Genomic DNA, 24,708 nt, shown 5'->3' with positions numbered 1-24,708 from the left:
TTACGCTATCACAAGTTGGGCAGCAGAATTTTTATTTGATAAAGCAGGGTAGTATTCATGTTTAATTCAAATTTCAGGGTATTTTCTCTTTGGCAAATTAGTGTGTGAATTGCTGTGGCAATGGGCACTCAGTATGGCCTACTGACTTTCTGTGCCCTCCCACAAAAGGAGACTAATAGTAAATGAGAAACAGGCTAATTTTATTTGTTGGTATTCCTGTGTTGGGCTTAGTATCAAAGTAGGATAGTGGTTTTTGCCACAGGACTCAAGAGAGGGCAATTTTGAAATCAGTGCTTGAATTCAGATGACTCAATGAGACTCCATTCCTGCTTCAGGTGGCTCAGAGGCTCAGCAGAGCTGGCCAGGGGCAGTCACTGTGAACAGTGACCAGTGACTGTCCCGGTCCAGGCTGGAGGTCCCTGCCTGGCAGCAGTCAGGAGCAGCTGCCAACAGAAGGAATGTTCTAGCAGACTTCACAGACTAAATATTTCTTGCTTCTTGTCCTTGCAGAAAACACCTTTTGCAGCGGTGACCATGTGTCGTGGCACAGCCCTTTGGACAACAGCGAATCTCGAATCCAGCACATGTTACTGACAGAAGACCCGCAGATGCAGCCGGTGCAGACTCCTTTTGGGGTCGTTACTTTCCTACAGGTACGGCCCAGCCACAGTGGGTCCGACTGCCACCTCCTGGGCATGGAGTGCAGCTAACATTGCATTTAGCTGTGTAACTCAGATTATCCTGTCTTCAATTTCAAACATGAGCATAGGAAAAAACGTTGAGAGAAACACTTTTAAAAGTTAATGTAAAGACAAATTAAAATTAATTCTATGGTAATATCAGTAAGTGATCCACTGGTTTGAATGCCAGGAAGAGAAGAGTTTGGAGCAGGACTTGGAGCTGTTTTAGCAGTTCTTAACGGCAGAAATGTAGCTTGCAGCACTCACAAAAAGATCATTTAGAGGCTGAGTTTTCCTGTATTGATCTACTGTTTAGGAAAGGTTTGGGTTTGCTTTGCAAAAGAAACATTAAAAATATCCCTTGTGATTTAACTCTGCTCTTCAATGTGGGGAGCTTCTGTGGCCAAACAGGTTTGCTTGCTTTCCCAAAGTCCTTCTCAGCGATGCCTCTTAGTTATGGGCTGCTTTGGATATTTTAAAATTGCATATTTGGCTAATAACCTTAGTGGAAGAGCTGGCATAGTTTATGCCAGCTGCTGATTTCTCCATGCTCCGTGGAAAATCTTCCATCCTGTGGGAAAATGCAAGTGTCTGTATTTTGCAATTTAAGCTTCTAGTTGCTCCCGTTTGTCTTTGACTGTAGTTGTAACATGTAAAAGGAAGTTCTGTTACCACAAACCTGCACAAGGCAACTGCTGTGCAAGGGCAGAGACTTTTCTGAGGTGCCTAAATGTCTGTGTTTTATCAACAAAAACGAGGTGGGTGTGGAATTAATTAGTGCAAGGTGAGTTGTGGGACATGGAAGGAGAGACAAAGAGCCAAGCTAAGCAGGGTAATTCCTGGCTGACTCTCCAGCTAGTACTGCATTAGTCCTCATCTCTTCCTTAGTGCCCAGCTGTCCTGAATCAAAGAACAGTCAACTTGCTGCATCCTGAGGCCCTTGGCCTCTAATCTTCCACAACACATACAGCTGACTTGGTTTTTCGCCTTGTTTGATGCTTGTTGTTACGGATTTATTTTGACCCATGAGGATAAATGATTACAAAAAGCAAAGAAGGAACACAAAATAATTTCCTGTTTAGAGTCTTGCTGTTTGTATGTAATTAGTGAGTGAAGGCCCAGGGAGGGGTGTCCTGAAGCAAGGATGATTCAGGCTGTTGATGGAGGAAGCCTGGAAGATGGGTGGGGATGAAGTGCACCTCCAAGGGCTGGGTCCTGAGAAAGTGAGCTCTGCAAGGGGCAGGAGAGGTAGGGTGTGCAGAACTGGGTACGTGCTGACATGAGGGTTTTCCACGCAGTTGTCTATCAGTGCATATATGTGCTTGCAGCAGAGGCACATCCTTCACTTCTGCTTGCTGCTCTTCAGAACTTAGTTTTCAGTTTTCCTCTTTTCTGATAAAACATCAGTTGAACAGATTTTGACCAAAATTTCAGTGCTGTTGGAAAAGACTTAAGAGTATTGAGGAAGAAAATAGAAGGCCATGGCTAAAATTATTTTTCATCTTAGAGTGAATCATTGTGCTCGAAGGCACAAGCCAGTGGTTGACACAGCAGGAAGAAACTGCCTTCCACTATCAGCTGAAGGGTGTTTCACCCCTTCATTTGAAGCAGCTGATCTCAGCTGCTGTTAGAGAGACATCTGGTATTGCTCAGTGCGGCAGCTCCTATCCTGAAAAGCAAACACATCCTGCCTTGTACAAGAAGGCAGAAGTCTGCAGTTGCCTGCACTGACAAGTGGATTATGTGGTGTGTAAGCAGCTTTACTTTATGGTGCTGGGTAAGATGTAACCAGTCAGCAAGCTGAGTTGGTCAAGGATTTTATGAGCACCAAAGCAATCCCTTGTGGCAGCAAGTCGCTTGCCTGGTTGAGATTGCTTGTGCAGTATTGCATTTGCCCCTAGCAGTCAGCTGACAGAGCAGTGTTTGTATGTGCTCAGACCCTAACCTGTCTTGCTCAGTCCTGTCTGTGTGGACTTGATTGAAAAGTCAGGGTAGACTAGTGTATAAACCCTGATTTGCCACCAGACCCTCCTCATAGTTAAATTCACACTCTCTGTACAAGATGAAATCTTACTTGACCAGGGTGCTTCACACTGTAAGTGGAGAGAGAGAGAGAGCACAAGGTCTTGCAGGAGGATCCCACTGTTGTCCCAGGCTCATCTAGTTAGATTAAAGAAATGGTGCTTCTCTGTATCTGCACTGTACCACGTGGCACATTTTCTCCATAGTTCTTGCATGGTTCCCACCCAGTTTAGTATCTTTGGTGTTATTTTTTCCAGATTGTTGGGGTTTGCACTGAGGAACTGCATGCAGCTCAGCAGTGGAATGGTCAAGGGATCTTGGAACTGCTTCGGACTGTCCCGGTGTAAGTGGTCATATAACTCATATAGGAGAGCATTTCCATAGAGAACAATTCAGTTGTTTATTTTTATTAACAATCTTTAACTTGCTGTTGGAACTTATTTAATCTGTGCTGTAGCAAGAGATGGGAATTCACTGCAAATCTGTTCTCACGCACAGCCACTTAGATGGCAAATTAATGCATGTGGAAGGCCACATGTTCAGGGTGAAAGAGAATGAGGTCTTGAAAGCTTAATTTCCTTCCTCTCATGCCTGCAGGGTTTTCTCATTGGTTCTTCCTGGGATAACTGTTACTGGTGACCTCGCTGTTTAGTTCAAAGAAAGAAAGGAGAGAGGGTCTGGCTTACAAAGCTGTCTGAAAGTGAGAAAGTCACTCTCAAATTGAGCCTACTCTTGGTGGGCCAGTTTGCCAGCAGGAGGAGCGTTTGTGAAAGTGAAGTTCATCGTTTTGCCATGGGAGAAATAACAAGGATGATGTTGGGTTGAGGAAGAGATGGGTTTTAAATGTTAACTGATATGTTGATGCTTTCTTTGCTGCCAGGGTGCAGCTAAATCTTTTTTGGCTTGCAGGTATTTTGTTTAAACATTTTTAAATTCAGTGGAAGTTATTGCCATGTGATTTTAACTCAAAAGACTTACTTTTATAAGCAAAATAGTTCTGAATATTTGTTTCTGGGAAGAATAGTACACTCTAGTGTCACAATAGCCTTGAACTGATTGATTATTTGGAAGAGCTGGACTTCTTTAACTTGAACTTTTCCCTTTTAGACACAAGTGCAGATAGTTCATGCACATGCTCTGGAGTAGAGTGAATTTGTCCAGCTGTTTTTGGGTCCCTGAGACAATAAACACTGCCTGCAGCTCCCTTGGTTCCTCTAAGTCAGTGCAGATACAGCACTTCTTTCCTCAGTCTATTCTCATGTTGGTTTTTGGCTTTTGTGCTGTGGTATAAGCACCTTTCCAAGGAAACCCAAATGTTCATGATTTGAAGGCAAAGCTGCAAACTACTAAGCCATTGATGTGGAATCAGGGTAAAAGTCTCTTGCATCCCAGTGAGGAACTGTGGCAGGTCACACCTCTGCAGTTAATAATTCACAGCTTCCAAAGTGATGTGAAAAAAAGAGTGGCTATCCATGCATCTGAAAACCTGTAAAATATTAACTTTTTTTGCTTCCACTCTTAAGTGTTTCAGGAGACTAACACAGACTAGGCCAGAGGAGGGGGCTTTTGACTGCAATAACAAAGTATCTCATGAAAAAAATGATTTTTTTTATGGCAGTTCCAAAAGACTTCAGTTTTTACTTCAAATGAAAAGCACCATCTAAGGCTGACTTCTGCAGTCTGGCTGCACTGTGACCCAAAGTGAAGTCTCTGAGTATTTCATCTTCACAGTAATCTGTTTTCTATCACCTTTGTTGGGAAACACCTTGAGCCTTCCAACTTTTATTGCTAATGACAACAAAGATTTCCCTGAACCATCTGAGTGCTTGGCCATTAAGTACCAACTGAGCAAAATGTCTGCTGTGATAGTATTTATCAGAGCAATTAAGCTCTTTGTGGTACTGAACATGACTGCCAATCTTGGCAAAAAGTGCAGTCCCACTGGGACCCTGCTCTGTTCTTAGATATGTAATAGAGGAATAAATCTTGACTCTATGCCTTGCCCATCTTTCTTAGACGCAGGCTACACTGGACTTCTCAGTCCCAGTTTGTTTCCTGTAAGATTAAAACCCATCTCAGTCTTGTGTGAGCAAGGGGGCCTGCACAGGGGATAACAGCCTGTGTCAGTCCTGACTGCTCTGCATGTCTGGGTGGTGCCAGACACTGAGCAGATTAACTGCTAGGTCATGGAGGGCTTTTACTATTTATTTATTTGGAAAATATAAAGAGCAAATGCATGCTATGGAATGTATACACAGCATAGAGGGGTTTCTAGGCTTATTTTAAACCCTTATCTTGTGCTTTCTTACAGTACAGGTCCACTCTGAGGACCCTGCTGGGGAGTTCTAACTAAAGGGTTTGTTTGGTTCATTACCTGTCTTTCTTTGTAGAGCTGGAGGCCCCTGGTTGATAACAGACATGCGAAGAGGAGAGACCATATTTGAGATTGACCCACATCTGCAAGTATGTCTTTAGTTTATAAAATGTCATGTCTCTTGTAGTAGCCAAGGAAAATTGGTTTCATGTTATACAATAGTTCTAATATTTTCTGTAAAGGTGCTTGGATCTTCTTAATGTTTGTAATAATCCTGGAAAAGTCTTAGAAACTCTTTGCCCTCTTAGAGGTGGTTCAAGAGGGTACATGTCCAGCCCCAGGTGAATGGCAGCTCTAGGAAGAAAGATAGAGAAGGGAGACCAGGAAAACAGAATCTCCTATATGAGACAAATTGGTAAAATTTAGACTGGCTGTTTTAGAAAGGAGGAAAAAAAAAAGATGAAAGACATGGAACAATACAAGATTTAGAAATGGCACACCAGGGAATTCCTCCTTTCTTTTATATGGAAGCATAAGGAGATATAACATGCAGAAAGCTCAAAAGCAACTAAGTACTATTTTTTCACAGCAAATGTGACGGTGTAGCTCATTCCTGTCAAGGATATCACTTGAGGCCAAGTAGTTAGTGTGGACTGAGAAATGATGGGAACCCAAAAGTATCACATGCAGTTATTAGTAATCTGTGTAGGAAGATACACTAAACCTTCTCCAGAGTTCAATTTAATTTCTGAAATTTAAAGATAAGAATAGGACCTCTATGGAAGAGGTTACTGTACTATGGACTTCTTCTGATCCATGCCTTTGGGAGACAGTTCTGCAATCCCTTCAGCAGTGCTGGAGTACATGGGTCCCCAGCAAATCCAGTGTGGTGCTGGCTGTGTTTCAGTGAATCACTGAGTATTTGCCTTTAACAGAGAACTTAAGGCTCAGCCTGGTAGGGCACGTGCAAATGTGCATGTTTTGTACAAGCATTTGCTTATGGTCTGCATGTCTGCATCTGATTACTCTCAGTTGCCTCACAGCATCTTTTACTTTGAAAGCTTAAGAACAAAACCAAATTCTACTTTTACTGGTTTTAAGGATTTGTTCATCCAAAATAACCCCAGTCTGAGAAACACAAAAAAATGTTCCACAAATGTTCTACAGTGTGGGAGCTAATACAACTGAAAGTCCCATAAAGTTTTTAGGATTTCTAGAACTTTGCCCTCTCCCCTCCTGGAGGTGTTTCTGTTGTCTGCACACTGGTGATTCCTAATGATAACAGGGTTTTCTTCAATTTACTGTAAATGAAAAATAGCTCAGCTTACTGGAATCTGAGTCAGCCAAGGCAAGTTAAGGCAAATAAAAGAGTACCTCTGCCTCACCAGTGTGTCCTGCTGCTGAAAGCTGCTACGTCTGTGGTCCTTCCGGACTTCCTCACATTGAACACATTCCTGTTTCTGTTCTCTCTTGCCCTTGCAGAAGTGTGTATGGGCAGGTGTGTGTGTGCACCTTCCTCCTGCTCTGCTGTTGCAGCCTCCAGGGATTCATAGAGCAAAACCCGCCCTGAGTCCCACAAAGAGCCTCTGCTGAGCACAGAGAGCAAGGCTGTGCCAGGCTGGCTTCAGCCCTGTCATGTGCCTCTTGCTCTTATTAGTGGGGAAAGGATAAAGTGTCCTTTACTTGGTGTTGGTACAGGGTGTGTGAAACCAGAAAGGCAGCAGTGGAAGAGAGGTGGAGGGGAGGGAGGGAACAGGCAGAGAAACTGGACAACTTTCCTGGGAGCCAGCAAGCATGTTGTCTGCCTGGGAAGCAGGCAGAGCTTGTTTGGAGGCTGCATTGTCTCTTGTGGGAATTGGTTGAGGCCTAAACCCAGCCCTGGCAGCAGCAGCTGTACTTTCTGTTCGGAGTTGCTGAGAATGGATCCCAACTAAGATGTCATCCCAGGATGTCGGCAATTAACGCTGTGGCAACGCTGGTTGTTCTCTGTTCAGCCAGGCTTCCCTGTAGGCCATTCAGATTTCCCTGGCAGCACTGTCAAACAATCCCTGTCGGTCCCCAGCTCTGTGCTGATTCTCAGTGCTTTGCTTCTGTTTAGCAGATATCTCAGAAGAGAATAAAGCTGATTTGAATTTCCTGAGTTGTGGTTGCTGCTCTGCGGGTCACACTGCAGTGCTCTGGCTCGTTTAAAAAGGGATCAATGACTTATAAGAGCCTCAGAGCATCCCTCCCACATGCTGAGAGGAAAATGGGACAGAAACATCCTTTCTTTAAAGAAGGAAAGAGCTGAACCTCCTTTGCCCTGGGTTCCTCCAACCTCCTGTTCAAGCTGCCCTTTCAAGGGAAGAAAAAGAGCCCCTCAGTCCAGGCAAATCCTTGCTGGCTAAAGGTGGGGTAGAACTGTGCATTGCCAGAGCGATGAGTCTACACTGGTTGGGGTTTTTTGGACTTTTCCCCCTTTAACATCAATACTTGTAAACGTTATGAAACAGGCATGCAAATTAGGCTGCCTTAAGCCAGCTCGTTTCCATCAGCTCCCCTTGATCTCCAAGGGATGCCAACAAAGCAGCACTTCTTCCCCTGAGGAAGTGCTCTGCAAGCCAGCTGAGCTGCAGATGAGAGTCCTTTCCCGCTCCCCGAAGCTGTGCACTCTGTCCACAGGGCCTGGCTGGGAGTGGGGCCCTGGCTGCAGGGATGGGGGAGCAGGTCCCACCAGAGCCTCACAGCCCTCTGGCCTCTTCTCCCTGCTCAAGAGCAGGTTTGGTGGCTCTCCCATGCTTCCCCAATGACTGGGATAAAAAATAACTTCGCTGACAAGTTACACCTCCCCATGCCAGTTGATTTGGGTCCTCACAGAGCACCGTGGAGGGCTCCCAAAGGAGCCACGTGCTAAATCTCACTTAGAGCATTGTCTGCCTATGTAGGAACGGATGTATTTTTATTTCTTTTTCCACAGCTTCTATTTCTGGGTGACACAACTAATTTTATGTTTAGGATAAAACAAAAGAAAATCTCAGCAGATTTATTATTTCTCAGATTTTCCTATTATGTTTTCAAGAAGCCAGTTTCCCCTGACGCTGGAGGAAGATCCTAACAAAGAGAAAGAGACAGAAGAAAGGCTGTCTCTTGAATGCTTAAGTCTAAGTCAAGACTGCTCTGGTCCTGCCCTCAGCCACAGACTCCTGCCTCAACTTTTGGGCCAAAGAGTGGGTTTTGGGAGGTGATCCAGATAAAAAAAAAAAGGAGTTGGCTCAAGGGAAGGGGTAGGAGCACATGGAGGAGGGTGGGACTGCAGTCACTGCAAATTACATCAATTTAAACCGCTGTGCAACCCCACCCTGAATGCTTGTGCTTATCTTTGAGCTGCTCAAATCCTCTCTTGAATGGTCACAAGAACAGGCAATTCTCTTCCCAGGGTGCAGCGTGCACAGCTGGGCAAGGGGAGGGATGAATGTAGGTTTATTCTGGTAACTGTTTCTTGGGGACAGATTTTGCAAAGATCAAAATGTTCGCACAGTCTCTCGTCTTCAGCAGCAATGTTAAACCAGAGGGTACTTAACATGTGTTAAGTGCAGAGATCCTCTCCCGTTGTGTATAACACCACTCGGCTCTCTCCTCAAATCTTCGAAGTTTCTTGGGACTGCCTGCGTTTTGAGGTGACCCAGATGTATGCAGAGAGGTGCAGACCTTACTGATGCCACTGAGCAGTACCAGAGGCAACACCCCTTCAGAAAAGGGGGAAGCGAGCCCGACTGGTTTGGTGCCAGGCAAGAGGTGCCAGCAGTAAGAGCCCTTCCTCGGTGTAGTGCAGCCCCGAGTTTGTTCAGCTCAACATTACCCCCTTGTGGGTCACAGGTGGAAATTCAGACTGATGCCCGTGCCCAAGCAGGTGGAACTTCCTGTGGAAGTTTTTGCTGTAGCTTAGGCCAGTCTTGCTGGCAACAGATGCACATGTCCTTGAGAAAATGCTTAGTGTCTGAGAGCATCCAGCTGCTTATGATTGGTGTGTGACACCTTCTGAGACCCAAGCACTGGTTACGTGCTTGGAAAGTCCAGCTTGCAAGGGAGGGAGTTTGTTTATTTGCCAATAGAGAAAGCTATGCAAAAGCTTTGACATTGGGAACAGACCTGTGTCTCCTTGCACGTCCAAACTTGCGTTTTTGTCCTTTATGGGACACCCCAGCGTATTGGAAAGCGGGGATTCTCTGGGCTGTTCGCAAATGAAGAACTCTTTTGAGTGATGAGTCTCTCCATGAGCTGTTTTCATTGTGGGACTCCTTAGTAAGGTTGGAAAGAGAGCTTTAGTTATTCAGGGGATTGTTATCATTGACATTGATTGACTGCCGAGCTTGTGCTTTGTGTCTTAAATACTTCAAGCTGGTGTAAATCCGTTAACACTGAAAGGAGCAACCCTGCACACCCCAGGCCATTGATTTCCACCTTTCTCTCTCCCTGCTTTGTGCCTGCCAGGGCCATGTAGTGAAGCAGTGGGGACAGGGTGGGTTTTCAGACCAACCTGCTATGGAAAAGGTTTGTTTAGTTCAGAGTGGCTCCCTGATTTGGCTCAACGTGCAGTTGCTGTTTGCTGACACAGCAAAGCATGGGGGCCAGAGAGTAGAAATTGTCCGTAAAGGGGGATCTGGAGGAGCTGCTGAAGGTTGGACTGCACCGTGGTGGGTTCCAATTCAGGCTCAAGCCACGCCCAAAAAAAGTCTTGGTGTTTTGGATCTTTTCAAGCAGGAGAGAGTCGACAAAGGGATTGAGACAGATGGCTCAAACCTGAGTGGAGTGAGTGCCAAATGTGCCTGGGATGACCTGAGCCGGCCACCAGAGGATGATGAAGACAGCAGGAGCATTTGCATTGGGACCCAGCCTCGGCGGCTCTCCGGGAAAGGTAAGAGGTCCTGGGCCAAGTCGCTGTCATGGCCTTTCTGCTTCTGTTCTGGTGGGTCTGGGCAATGCACTGAGTCATGTAGCATCTTCATGACAAACACCACATGACAAACACCACAGCCATTGGGAGACTCGGAGTGTCTCAGGGGAGCAAAATGGATTTTGGTGTGGCCTGTTTGAGGAAGGCAGGAGGGAGGAAAAGAGATCTCGGCATTGTTTTGTCTAAATGTTTCTTTCAGTTTTTAGGCAAATTGTAATTTGAATCCACAAAGTTAAACTGAGCACTTGCTGAAACCAGGACTGTAAACATGTGCAAGGTGAAGCAATTGTATTTTCCCAGGCTGTGTTTCCTTATTAACACTGTCCCTTCTTGGGAGGCAAGTTGGACTGATGCTGCACATTGCTGCAGCTGAACTCAAGGAATTCATGCAAATACGGAACTCTGGAAAGAAGAAATAAAAAATCATGGAGTTCCCCTTCGCAGTGAGATGCCTTCTCAGGGTACAGATGTCATAGTCATTACACAGGCTTGAAATAATGCATATTGCCTTTCAAATGGGTGAAGAAACATAAAATTTGAGGGCTTGAGATTTCCTGGAATTAACAATGGTTTCTACGGGAATGGCATGTTACTTGTTCTTAAATCCATGGTAAAAATTAGTTAAATGCATACAGTGTTTCTTATGGCTTCCCTGCAAATATTTTTAACTGTACTGGATCTAAAAATGGTGTTTTGCCTTAGCCCTGAAATGAAAAGCCCAAGAGAGGTATACGTGATGAAATCTGTATATCCTTCAAAAGATTTTGAAATAATTTGTGGGTTTTGTTCTCTACCTAATTCTCACATTTCTCATAAAAAGATGAGGAAACTTCTAAGAAAGGCAGGAAAGCTTCCTATTGAAAGTATTTGGCCAGTAGACATTTCAGAAAAAGGCAGAAGTAAAAAGACTGCATCTGAACTGCATAATTTGCAGCTTATTTTCAGATATGAGCTTGAGGCTAAAGGTTGCCCTGCATAAAAATCCCTTCCTTTGTGAATCTTGTTGTAAATTAATCAACAGATTTCCAAAGCCAATTGCAAAAAAACTTGGAAGCCTTCATACATTCGTTTGTTAAAGGAACAAATTCCTGTTATGCCTAATGGGAAAAATTATTTCCAGTACAAAGGCTTGGAAGTGTCAGGAGGTTCTATGAGAGTTACAGAACCAACAAACACCTCATTTATGAAAATTTACAAAACTACTCAGAATTTCTTCATCAGGAGGACTCAGTACCAAAGATTTCAGCTCTCCTTGCCTGCCATAACAATGAAGCCCAAACAAGGGAATGCAGGCTGACATTATAAAGTGAAATAACTTCTAAGGAAGTGCAGTAAAGTGTTACCCTGTAACATATTTCCACTTCTTTCTGAAGGGGAAGAGTTTAGATGAAACACACCTGATATCTTCTTGTGTCTGTGTTATTTCTGGGGATTCTAAATCATGTTAAAAAAATTCTCTTTGCAGATACAGAGCAAATCAGGGAGACTTTGCGGAGAGGGCTTGAGATTAACAGCAAACCTGTGATACCTCCAATCAATGCACAAAGACAGAATGGGTTGAACCTCGACCGAGCACCGTGAGTTTCACCCTGCACATTCAGATGGTGGAAGAGGAAGGTTAAAGAGCTCAGCATGGAAAAAAAAGCTAAAGCTGGGTGGGGAAAGACTTGGCAAGGGGAGAGGAAGCTGGCAGTGAATACTTGCAATGTGCAAAGATAGAGGGAGAAGAATTGTTCAGGTTGGATTGATGGACTAGTGCTCAGGAGGGCAGCTCTTCAGAGGTGTTTTGGACAAACCTTGGTAATGCAGAGTGGCTCTGACTGTTCTGTAGAACCTGCTGTTCATGCTCTACAGTGTTTTAATTCAGACTGGACTGATCTCTACAAAAAGTACTGTGCTGAAAGGTGCTGTGGTGTCCAGAGCTAGGTGGCATAGGTGACTGCTGATAATTTTTCCTGAGTATTTTGTTTTCAAGGTCATAATTACAAACCTTTTGGTTAAAATGTTGATTTTTTTTTTCTTTTTAAGTGACTTTGATCTTGCCTTGCTTAAACAGGTGGGTTCTGTCAGTAATTACATGCCAGTAACACCTGGGTCTCTAATAGCAGTAGTCTAACAGGTGATTTAAGTGGGACTAGGTGGGCCTGTAGATACCTCTTGTAACTTTTGACTTAAGTGAATGTATAGGAAATTACCTGTGGTTTCAAGCCATCTGTAGTATCTGCACTTCTGTCTTTCTGGGTTTCTCCCCTTCCCCTCTTAGACTTCAGGTGCTAGTTCAGTGTCTTCCCATCAATTTTAATGTTTTCGTCTGAATGATACAGAAAGACATGCATCTTTGCTGCACTCTTTCATCTTGGTATTTCCTTTGGTTTCTTAGTCTCTGATGAACATTTGTGCCTTCTGCTCTCAAGAGTAAAGATCATCATGAAAACAGTGCTTCCCTGTAGTGCCAGCAGGGACAGCACCCTGCTCTGTTTCAATTCCTGTTTCATTCTTGATTCAAACATTGCATGAGAAAAATATTTCTTGTTGTTGTCCTTTCTTATTCCATTTTGTGGGTGACTTCTGATTTGCCTGATATATGAATGTTGATGAGTTGCCTTTGGGGGAAGCATTACGTGTCAATTGCTGATGCTTTTTACTAGTATGTAATATGAGATATAGGTGCTTATATTAAAAAATCTCAAGTGACTTTATTATTGCTTTAGGAATAATCTTACTTTTGCGATATAGTAATTACATGGAGCCAAATTCTGATCTGACTCAGGTTTTGAGTAGTATTTCTCTGCCTGCAGGTTGGTTACATTGGACCATTGGTTGGTCCCACTGGCCCCACTGAAAAGAATATAAAATTACACCATGTGATTTGCACAAATCACACCTAGCCTTGGAGAGCTCAAAAGTACTGGGCAGGATTTCTCACAGATGCTGGGCTCCTGCATGCATCTGCATGCCCAGTGTAAGCTCTGAGTCCGCAGTGGTTGGGGGTGACCAGAAACATTTTGGGTGCACATCAGGTCAAGGAGGCAGCTGATGGGTAAGCCTTAATGCTGGGAGGCAGTTGTTGCTTAGATAAGAGAGCTTTACGTTACTCAGGGTGAGATAAACAAAGAGACGCTTGATTCAGAGTGGTGAAAGGTTAGCAGAGGTCTAAGATGAAGCACACAAATATTTACCTGGGTTTTTAACTGTTCTGAGACAGAGGAAGGCAGGTCAAATTCAGAGCCTCGTATCTGTGACAGTGCTCTTTGTTGCAAATCTCTCTTACCTGCAGCAGCTGCACACCCACCCTGCCTGAAGCCTGAGTGGTAGGAATGGCAGGTTCCCAGTGTTTGCCTCCTAGGAGGTCAATACATTTCTCTGAGGTCTGTGGTTACCACTGGGGAAACTGCTAGGTAGCCTGGTTCTCCATAAGCATTTCAGTTAAGGAAAGACAGCTATCAGCTGTGTTACTGTGGTGGTACTATTGGAGGGATAGGGGAGATCTCAGCTTAAGACAGCAGTGTGTCCTAGTTCTTTCTTCCTCCATCTTACTGGCTGCTTTAAGAGGAGTTTGGGAAAGGTCTTCTCCTTGTGCAATTGCTTCTCCTCTCCATGTAGCAGATACAATGGGACTTGTTCAATGCATTGACCATACCAAAAGGGGTGGTTTGTGCTGGAAAGCAGTGTTTACTTAAAACCTCTGGCTAATTAGTACTTAAATCAGACCTGATGATTACCCTTACTGTGGCTAAAACTGATCAGTCAACACATTTTCCAGAACAGTGTGGTATAGATGAAGCAGAAGAGGAAGATCTTGTTATGCCTCTGCCTTCCTTAATGCACTGTCTCAGCATGTCTCATGCATTTGAGCAAAGTTGCTCAATGTGAAATAAGTACAAGAGTATGATATGGAGACTTTCATCTCCAGCTGCTGCACAGGAATGTAACTTAGGAGCTCAGCTTTTGCATGCAGTAATGTATCTACATCCATGTTCCATGTCCCTCCAGGTACCTGCAGGGGTAAAGGCTGAGACACAAAAGGCACAAACCCCGTGCAGATATAACTGTTTCATAGGACTTCTGAGCACCTGAGATGAAGGACAATTCTGTACATAGATCTAGTTCTTCTGGTGTGATCCTTGCTTGCACTGCTTGAGCCTGGTAGGGCTGGGATTCAGGTCTGTCCTTTGCTGTAAATCTTGTGTAATCAAAGGCAAGTCATTTAGCTATTGAGCTTCAGTTCTGAATCTATAAAATGGGACTAATAACAATGTCATCTTCTTGAGGCACCACAAAGATAAATATGTTAATGATTACGAGGTGCTGGCTGATGGGAAGCAGGCTTGTGTGTAATCATATCCTGCACTGTACACACCAGATCATAAAATATCAAACCCGTGGTTCTTTGCAAGGGTCCTGTGAATAACTGGTGCATTAGAAGTTCTTTAGGAACTTGACAGAAGTGCTCTGTTGGGGCATGGCAAATTGTTTCAAATATGCTTGACACAGAGAGCACTGCAGAACCCCAGGCTGTCAAATTTGCACCCAACTGACATTAGGATGTTAAAGTCTGACACAGACTCTAAGGGCTTTGTGCAGAAGAGGAATGTGCTGTTTATTTATCATGGATTTGCAACCACCAACTGCTTTCGTAGTAGCTTTCTTCCCTTTCTTTTATCCTAACTCTACCACCCACACACAATAATCTATCAAGGTTTAAAGCAGACAACCTGTTCTGCATTCAGCATCACAAATAGTATCAGAAACACTCAAACATTTGAATATTTGTTTGTATAAAATGTAGAGGATCAAGATTCCGCATAGATTTCCCAGTCTTTGTATAGTTACAGTTTTCAGTGCTTATGCAAAAACCTCACATTGTTTGGTTGCAGATAGGGCTTGATTCAGTGTTCTGGCTCCAGCAAAGCACATACTTACATGTTAAGCATGCATATTACCAGTTGTTCACTGTCCCAGAGTCCTAAAAAAAAGTTCCTTTGAGAAAAAGCTGGTTTCTGTCAAAACCCTGCTGGGCAGCTGTAGTACTTTGATTCATTAGTGTTATTACTGTAGACTGTGTAGCCCCTTTTCTCCTAAGGATATTAATAAAAGCACACTTAAAGCTTAAAACTGCATCGGACATCTGTTTCTCAAAATGACTGTTGGCTCAGTTCATAAGCAGCCATTAAATCAGTTTGTACGTATTAACAAAAGAACATGTAAATTAATCTTTGGAAACATGACTAATCATTTTGAACATAGGTAACCGAATATTCTCAGTTACCACTTGGAAAAATAAGACGTGTATGAATACCAGTGTGCGTTTCAGTGGTGCATTATTTGTTTCTTAGGATCCATCAGCTTCATAGGTGCTGCTGAGACAGACAGAAAGGCAAGGCTCCCAGTCTCCTGAATCGTGCAGATTGACTCTTGTTGGATACAGAGAACTGTTACCCATAGGGGACATTTAAATGTCAGGCTAAACACTGCTGCTGTCAAGGCCTCAGTGGGCTGGAAGCTCCAGATGTCAAAGTTCAGTGACACTTGTGGAGTCTTGCTTCGATCACTATTTAATTTCTTGATTTAATAATTTCTGGGGCCGAGTCTTTGGTTGTCCCTGGTAATTAGCTCTGTGCTCTCCTGTGTGGTAGGTGAGCAGTATCTCCGTGTTACAGATTAGGACAGCAGAGTTAATTTGCCACAGTTGCAGTGAGAACCAGCTTTGGGATAAGGGAATTCTTGACCTTTTCCACCCCTCAAGGGCCCCCTTGATCATGCAGCATTGCTGAAATTGATGTTTTTCTGCCTCTTGGCTGACTCTGACTGTTCTGCTGTGAGTTGAGGCATGGAGTAGAAACCTAGTGCTAGCACACTGCATTACTGCATGTGTTGAAGCTAAAATTACCTGTAATTGTTGCATTTCATTGTGCCAGAATTCAGGTATTGCCCACGCATGCCCCAGTGTCTGAACATGAGGTTTTAGTGATAGAAGAGGGTCTCTCAAAGCTATATTACTTTGATACAGCTTTTCCATCGTGTCTCTGCTGTTTATCACTCTCCCCCTTCTCAAGAAGGATCAAATGGTGTGGTTCACATGCCTGACTCTCGTACTTCTGTTTGGGATTTCCCAGGTACCTGTGCTTCTGCTGGTCCCTTATGTACGGTGGTCACTTGTCCAGGGACCCACAGAGACCTCAGATCCTATCTGCATTCAATTTCTAGGCAGAAAGGTTGAGTCTAGGGAAACCTGAACATATGGTAGCCCTGTAGCCGTGCGCTAATTCCATCCAGCCCTGAACAGTTTCCAGCTGTGCAGGGAAATGAAGGCAGGTTCCTGGCAAACAGAGTAGGGAACAACCCTCCGGCAGGTGGGGCTGGCAGGACTGTCCTGGCGGTGACCTGCTGGAGCACTGCACTCTGAGCATCTCAGGTGGTTGCCCTTCCCTTGTGGGAAGAGGGAGGAGTTGTGTCACTCCAGAATTCCTCCTGGGATAACCCCAGACTGTCACATTGTGTGCCCGGTTTGGAGCCCATGAGTAATAGTGGCACTGCTTCCAGGGCTGGAGTCCACTGCCCCTGTAGTTCCTCTGACTTGGTAAATAGGGCACATGGATTTCTCCTGTCAGGGAGCAGCACTGGGTTAATGCACATTAACAAACTCCACCTGAGCAGCATTTCTGAGGAAGCTCTGACGGTAATACCAAAACGTAGGATGTGCTTGGAGGCGAGTCTGCACTTTGCTTCTCCCAGTTGCACTGGGTTTTCATTCTGCTTTACTTGGGCGGAGAGGAGCTCTTGTCTTTGTAACTGGTTTCCTGTCTTCAGTTCTTGGAGGCAAACTTTACATAAAGAGGAGCATTTCAGCATTCTCTGAAGCTGTCTGGTTCTGGCTAGGCTTTCTGATTCTGCAACCACTAAGCAGTAAGTTTCCAATCCAGTCCTGCTTATTTAGGCATGCTCTCTCATCGGGTCGCCATTCAGTGGTGTCCTGGTTGAGTCAGGAATGCTGCATGGGGGGAGGCAATATACTTTAGGGAGTGTCTCTCAGCGTGAGGCTGAGTGCTGGGTGACAAGATTGCAAACTAGAAAAGTAAATGTCTAGAAAACCAGTGTCAGTAGAAGTGCAAAGCAGTCGCCATACTAATAATTTGCACCCCTGCATAGCTTTCCCGATCTAAGAATCCAAAAGTGGTTTGCAAACATTGACTTAATCCTTGCAACATCCCTACGTGGAAAAATGTCTCAGTTTTATAGACATGGAACCTGAAGCATAAAACAGTTGTTTGACTTTGCTCATGAGTCTGCAGGGTGCCAGTGGCACAGCCTAAATCTCTCCATTCCAGTTCAGCTGCAGGTCTTGGAACAGTCTGGCCCCTGCAAGCTCTGACAGTAGTTATTATGCAGCTTTCCAAAGGGATATGTGAGTGGCAAGAAGATTGTTGCTACTGGCATTGTCCTAGCAGCCCTTCCATGCCAGGAAATGCACACAGAACATCGTCACCATCCTGTTTAACCAGGCTGAGGAGCACCCAGGTCTGAGCACTCGAGGTAACCTTGTCTCAGTGTGACCACGGCAGGAGCTGTGTAACCACGTCCTCCGCGGGTCTGCACTTTCCTCTGTGCGTTCCTGACGGCTGCTGTAACTCTGTGTGCCAAGGTGCTTAGGGCTCTTTCCCACAGCTGCTGGATTGCCCTTCAGGGGAAACTGTGGGAAAGAGACTGGAAGATTGTTGGCACTTAAGTGATCTTTGACCATATCTTCATGAGGGAGGGAGGAGGTTTGAAATAGCCACGGTTGGAAAGGGAAGAAGAGGGAGTGGAAGGGGGGGTGTGGGAGGGGAAGAAAGGAAAAGTGGCCCGACCTTTCTCTCCCAGCTGTGTAAGCCTGCACTGATGGTTTGCATTTGCTAACTCACAGTACTGAATTTTATATGGAGGGAGCTAGGAGCAATGACAGAAACTAACTTCAGTGTGGCAGTGAGCACCCACTCCTGGAAAGAGCCCCTGCCATGGCCAGCTTCCAACAGTGTATCCTTTGTGATTTTGATACCTGGGAGGTAGCTTGGAAATGCAGTAAAATTATTCTCTATATCAGCAGTAGTGCTTGGAGGGGAACTGAGACTTCCTTCCTTGACAGATCCATGAGATCAAGTGCTCTGATCATAAAGCAAAACGCAAATGCAAGAATAAATAAACCTTTCTTAATCTGATCAACCTGGCTATTCTTGAATCTTAGAAAATAACTACCAGTGGTTGCTTGAGAAGGGGTTGCTATAAACATGACTTATAAGGCAGGGACATCCAAACTTTGTGCAACCCAGTGATTGCATTGGCGATTTTCCAGGATCCCCACAGGCTGCTGCTAATTGGCATCAAATTAAGCAGGTTGCAGCCACCCTCATCCTTAATACAGAGGGAGGGCCCCCGGGAGGCTACAGGTTCCAGCGTGTGGCCTTCTCACATCAAGAAGGAACACAGCACACTGGGACATCGAGTCTCTTCAGGCCCTTTCCCCTTATTGACAGATCTGGGGAAGCTGCAGGCTACACTGGACACCTTTGCACTGGCTTGACCACCCTCTCTTTCTCAGAAAAAGAAAAAGAAATCAAATATGGCTTTGGTTAAGTTCATGTTAATCAGCATTCATGAGACTTAACAAAAAACAACAAACATAATTTCCTCCCTCTCTCCTCCACCCAGAAGCAGACTACTGGTAGAAACCAAAGCTGGAAAAAATAGTTGAAAGTCAGCTGAAGTCACCTTGGTAACTGCAGCAATACACTTGCCCAGAACAGGAGACATCAAACCCAACTACAAACAGCTTTAAGGAAACAAAAAGAATGTAATCATCTAAAGAATTAATCTGACAACTGCCCACGTTTACACCTCCCACAAGCTCCCAATCAGAGGGAAATGCGCTTTAATCTCCTCCAACTCCCCTCCAGTTTCACAAAACACTAGATGTGCAGTCTTTAAACTGGGGCATTTCCGGCATGCTGCTTCCATTTAAATCTGCTGCCTTTCCTAATGCAGCAGCCCTGGCTTTTGCAGACTTGTTTTTTCTGGACACTGAAGAAACATGAATTTTTCTGTGGGGGTTGGACGACGTATTAAATCCGGAATAGACAAAGTTTGCAACATTTTGCCTGATAGTCAGCTAGATCTTAGTCATAACAAGTAAAACTCCACTGACTTTTGCTGCTGATTTATTTGGTGATGGGGTGGAGGAAGCAAAGACTTACGGGTAACTGACAGTCGTAAAACCAGGATTGTTAGTGTTAGAAAGCAAACTTTTTCTACATTTTTTTCTGAGCCTGAAAACTACAAGCTGTGGATGGCAATGTGTGTTAGGACATGAGCTTTTTATTAATAACAACCTAGAGGTCCTGCTGACCCTTCATCTGGGCTATCACCCTTTGGAAGGGTCAGCACAAGAATTTCCAATCTCAAAGAGAGAATTTTAATGGGTCTTTCTGAGTCCCTGTGTCATGCGACATTTTTCCGAGTCTGAAAGTGATGGCACTGTGGCTTCCTGATGTGTTATGTGAAGTCCACAATACACACTTCTTGTTTAGAAGGGTCTACCTTAGACCTTTAACCTTAGAAGGTTATTTGGTTTCTGCTATTGGAGTTTCACCCTTAATTTTAAATACCTGAAATTGTGTGAGTTCCTCTGAAAGGAAACAAGAGACACAGAGAATGAGTATTTTGGAAAAATTTTGTCGAAAGGATTAATCCTTTCATGTCATTCAAAGTATTAACTACCATTTTGCTTCACCTTTTTGACAGAAGGGCTGGTTACTTATTAATGTGAAGTCATAATTATTGACAGCCCTAAAGTCATGACAGTTCCGTTTGATAGTTATACATTAGTCAACATCTTCTCTTGAGCATGTAATGACAAACGGCATTTGCTGGTTTTAATAAGACTCAGAAAGCTTTGCCCCTTGCCTCCAGAATATTGTCGTCATTCCTATTATTGCATTAACAACTGGAGGCTGTTTCCCCTCCGGACTGCAGCCCCATTGTGCTCACAGCTATACTGCCTAGCATGGTGCAAACCTAAACACCCACATTCAGCTCGGAGGGATTTGGAGCCCAGGGGTATGGGGAGCTGTCCTGCAGCTCTCTGTCCTGCTGAAGCACAAACCTTACACCATGGATTGCCTGGGAAGGCTGTTCTGGGATGTCCCCATGTCTGGAATGCTTAGGCAGTCCAGGTGAGCAGGGCACAGTCTCTGGTCTCTAGCAGTAACATTGTTGTAAAACGCCTGATCCACTCCACAGTGCCTAAACTCTGTGCATTTAGGAGTGCAAGTTTATCGCTTGCTTGAAAATCATGCGTTGCTAATGGCTGACCCTTTTGGTAGGGGCTGATAAATGAATGATTGGAAGCTGTAGACCACAGGCTGACTTTCCCACAGCTCACTGTGTATATAAGATCTGATAAGGAAGTTGAGACAAAGCTTAGCTTAAGGTCAACTGATCATTAATCAACTGTAACTGCACTTCTCAGGTAATCATCCTGAAAAATGCTGGCCTGCTCCACTCTTTGAAGACCCCACCTAGAAAGAGCTGTAAAATGTTTGCTGAAGTAGATTAAACACAACTTTAAGACTACAAAGCATGTTGTGTCTTTGCTTCAGGGTTAACCCACTAAACTGACACTCCGCTGACTGTCAGTCCATCAGCCCACCCTGTGCATAAGCTGCATCCTGAGCTACCATGTCCCTGCTGGATCCCTTATTACTTTTGTGTGTTGCTAAAGCAGAAAATGGGACATGTTTTACAGTTTTTATCTTGCAGAGAGCTGCGCTGCTCTGATATCTTTTTTTCTGCATGCCTCTGACCTGGCCATGCAGTGTATTTGCAGGTTGGACCATGAGGTATCAGAGTTTAACTGTTTCAGAGTGGGCAGCTCAGCAGCATGGGTGAAGGGCTCACCTGGGACTAGGGGACCTGGCGGAAGCAACAGGCTGATCTGCACTGGAATTCACACTGAACTGCACTATTATGTATGTGGTTGATGGGAGTAATTTTGGGACAGCCCTCAAAGATAAAATCAAGTAAAGGTGTCATCTAGGTCAGCTCATGAGGGTGAAGCTGATTCTTTACAATCATTTCCACATGTACATTAAAGACAGTTCAACTGGGATGAAGGAAGGATCCAGGCTTGTTTTAACAGTGTTCTCAAATGGAGCCACAGCTTGATAGCCTTGTTTGGCTTTTGGTCCTTGTGGCACAATGGAGGCACATTGCAATGTGGAGTCTCAGTGCCTTCCTGCTTTCCCTGACCCTCTCCTCTGGCAATTCTGTACTGTAGAAACTATCTTAACAAAGTCTTACCTCTGTTAAGTTCATGTGGAATGCCAGGTGACAAAAATATAAATCATTTATCAGACACTTCTCATCAGTCCATGTCATCCATAAAAGTCATAACCCACCCTGTCTTTTATTCTTTGTTCCAGATTGTCAAGTAAGGGATCATGCTGATGCTCTTTGAACATATAAAGTGTTTATGGTCAAGTATTTTGAGATAGATCATTTTATTATCTAGAGGATTTGGTCTGGCAAAGTTCCTAATCATGTAACAGCATAACCTTGTTGTAGCTTCAGAATATGCTGGTCTTGCAGAAAAGAAGGAATAAGAAAGCAAAGTTACCATTGTCTTAAAGCAGCCCGACTTACAAGGGAAAAGAATCTGTGAATCTCCTACTTATCGCATGGAGATGCTGTCTTTTGGCTGTTGCACTTGATTCTGGTGGAAGCAGGAGATTCTCAAAGCCTTTTGGTTGAACTGTGCAAAAAAAGGCACAAAGGACTGGACAGCTCTTTCCTGCAGGCCACTGCCTGAAAAATCCTGAAGATAAAGCAAAAGCAGGAGGGAGGACACACCTGGTAATTCTTCCAAACCATTTTATTGTGTTTGGAGTTTTGGACACTTTGGTTTTGCTGCAGTTCTTTCCAGAAATTTTTTTATATATATATATAAGGGAGGGATGTACCATGTGCATGCATGAATTCAGATCCTAGGTTGGCAAATCAAGGTGAAGAGCTGCATGCTGGGATTGGTAGTCTGAGCGAGGCTGTCTCTGCAGGAGTGCTGAAAACTCAGATCTGTCTTTGTAACAGTTTTTTCCTGTGTCCTTCAATATTTGCAGACAAAATAGCACACAGTACCAGAATCCTGAATATGTGTGTTTTGTCTGTTCTCTCAGAAGCCGTAAGGACAGTTTGGAAAGCGAGAGCTCAGCAGCCATCATTCCTCATGAGCTGATCCGCACGAGACAGCTGGAAAGCGTGCACCTGAAATTTAACCAGGAGTCCGGAGCGCTCATCCCCCTCTGTCTAAGGTGAGTGAAGCCATCCTCCTCCCCAGCCTGTGCTAACATGCTGCTTTTGCCTTGTGGCATTGTTTCACCATACAGACATGCATGCAATGGGTCTGTAAAGGCCAGAGCTTAGATATTTTGCCAAAATACATTAGAAACAGATGATTCTTTGCATGATTCTGTGCTCATCATGTTAAGATTGTTTCTCATTCTTTTTATGTCCTTCAGTGTCTTTTGAGTGCTGAAGCAGGACAGGGTTAGTATGGGGGTTTTTTTATAAGTCTAATGCTATCAGCTCTGTGATAAAGAAGGGATGTCTTAACATACTCTGTCAAAGAAATCCTTTAAGTTATTCATTCTGACTTACGGACTCAGATAAGTGGTTGTGCAAAACCTGTTTGCAATCAGTTTATGCATAGAAGTGTGGGTTTTAGACAAATTATGTCACATTACTGAAGGAGCAACATGTGTGCATACTCTACACATTGTCTTTTGAAGGTAGTCTGTGCATATCACTGCCTTCTAGTTTTCCATAATTTCAGCCAGGATTATTTTTAAAAATCCCTGTGCAAATGTTTTAGTCCTTAAGATAAAGATGAACTGTCGGGTCAAGACAGACGATTGTAGGTGATTGAGTTACTTTAGCTTAATGAGTTACATGTTGATAGTATCAGAGTTATCAGCAGCAGGTGCACACTTGCCTGGGCCTGTTGAGAAACCAATGGGAAAGTTAACGCAAATATATTTTATTTTACATCACAAATGTGTGAACAGTCTGTCCTGATCAGTTACCTCAGCTCATCTGACCAGCAGTAACTCATCAAGCAACTGTGACTCTGGTAGGCACTAAATATATTACCTGAAGTTTTCCCTCTTGCATGTTAGAAGCCGTGCATGTGTGTCACAGATGCTCTGAGCTGAAATACCAGAGCCATGATTTTCCCTTGCATTGAATGAAAAAAGCGAAGTCATACTGTAGATGGTCGTGTATGTGTTTTCTAGGCATTTGCTCAAATAAATACAGGTGACATTGGTCAAGCACCAGGGCAATTGATTGCTAGGTATTGTCACAGTAGGTAAGTTCGGCCCCAGCAATGAACCTCCTTAGGAATGCATCTTCACATTCCCACACAATGTGGAGTCTGGATTCTCTTCTGTAGTTTCCATCTTACTAGAAAACTGGCAGTCACCTGCCTTTACATACATCAGCAACTCATCATGGGGATAGGCACGAAATGGGATTGAGATGCATTCTAGCTCTAGTAACAAGATCCTGAGATTAAGGAGGAAGATGAGGGGTAACTCCCTGCCTCAGAAGGAGGCTTGTGACCTGCTTTTTGGAGCTAATCATTCTTATATTCCTGAAAAGTTAATAGTTGCTGCCTTCAAAATAGTTTCCCATGCTGATGGCAGAAACAATAGTGGTACATCTCCATAGTCGTGTTGAACGCCCTCTCGACTCATGCACGTGTGTTTAATTCCCCAGGGGAAGGCTCTTACATGGACGGCACTTTACGTATAAAAGTATTACAGGAGATACAGCAATCACGTTTGTATCAACAGGAGTAGAAGGAGCCTTTGCTACAGAGGAGCACCCCTATGCAGCGCACGGACCTTGGTTACAAGTGAGAAAGCCTGCTTCCTGGTTTTCCCCTTTCTTCCTTTACTGTGACCTAAAAATTACCTTGCTAAGGGCTTATGTTGTTTAAAAGTGTAACAAACCTGTATTTTTTGCTGCAACGTCTCTCATAGCTCTTGCACAATATTTTCAGTAATTATGGCCTCAAAAAATAATGGTGAGATGTCACTATTTATATTAGTGGAACTCAAATTGATAATTGACTGGAAAATTCAGAAATCATTTGTGAATACAGTACTATCTATTTCCTGAAGTCGGTGAATGCTTTATAGGCTGTATTTATTCTTGATTTCTTCCAGAAAGGAATTTGGGGAGGCAGAGTGGAATGACCTAAACAAGAATGGAGCCAGGGCAGAAGAGCTAGAAATCTGTGGGACTGGGATCCTGCAAAGCCAAGATCTCAGTTTGACATCATCCCAAATGGGAGAGCAGCACAGAGAGCAATGCCTTTCAGTTTTAGCTCTTTTCTATTGATTCTTTGACAAAAGCTCTTGGTTGCTTGAAGCACCCACACATTTTTTGCACCCACGTGTTTTTGGTGTCACAGATATTCCCTGGAAAATCCCCATCTGCTTGGAGTTGAGGGTCAGCCCTAGAGCAGTGATGCACTAATGATGTGACAGTGTAGCACTATTCTACCCTTGAATTTCTTTATGGCTATAAGCATATTTTTGAAAAATAAAAAGCTTGAGGGAGTGTGTTAATGCAGAAAAGCCCATTTCTGAGGGACTGTGTGTGCAGTATGTCCCTGCCTTCACTGTAACTGTAGCATTCCTGCCTCCCCTTCTGTTTTGAAGACAGGG

The 24,708-nt window shown here is 44.0% G+C and overlaps 1 protein-coding gene across 2 annotated transcripts in view; it reads left to right on the top strand.

Moving 5' to 3' along the window:
* Positions 1 to 24,708, top strand: part of SUFU (SUFU negative regulator of hedgehog signaling) — a 91,092-nt gene that overhangs the window by 44,571 nt on the left and 21,813 nt on the right. The window contains exons 4-10 of one of the 2 annotated variants that reach the window (XM_048310938.1): positions 511 to 653; positions 2,960 to 3,045; positions 5,093 to 5,165; positions 9,754 to 9,910; positions 11,415 to 11,526; positions 22,153 to 22,287; positions 23,753 to 23,891. In XM_048310938.1, the coding sequence (XP_048166895.1) occupies positions 511 to 653; positions 2,960 to 3,045; positions 5,093 to 5,165; positions 9,754 to 9,910; positions 11,415 to 11,526; positions 22,153 to 22,287; positions 23,753 to 23,891 (845 nt within the window). The remainder of the gene's footprint in view (positions 1 to 510; positions 654 to 2,959; positions 3,046 to 5,092; positions 5,166 to 9,753; positions 9,911 to 11,414; positions 11,527 to 22,152; positions 22,288 to 23,752; positions 23,892 to 24,708) is intronic. The other variant, XM_048310939.1, reaches the window with a different exon arrangement.

The sequence above is a fragment of the Corvus hawaiiensis genome, chromosome 8 (genome assembly GCF_020740725.1).
Source record: "Corvus hawaiiensis isolate bCorHaw1 chromosome 8, bCorHaw1.pri.cur, whole genome shotgun sequence".
Classification (NCBI taxonomy): Eukaryota; Metazoa; Chordata; class Aves; order Passeriformes; family Corvidae; genus Corvus; species Corvus hawaiiensis.
The sequence above is the reverse complement of the archived record's forward strand: the minus strand, read 5'-3'. Positions and strand labels throughout refer to the sequence as shown.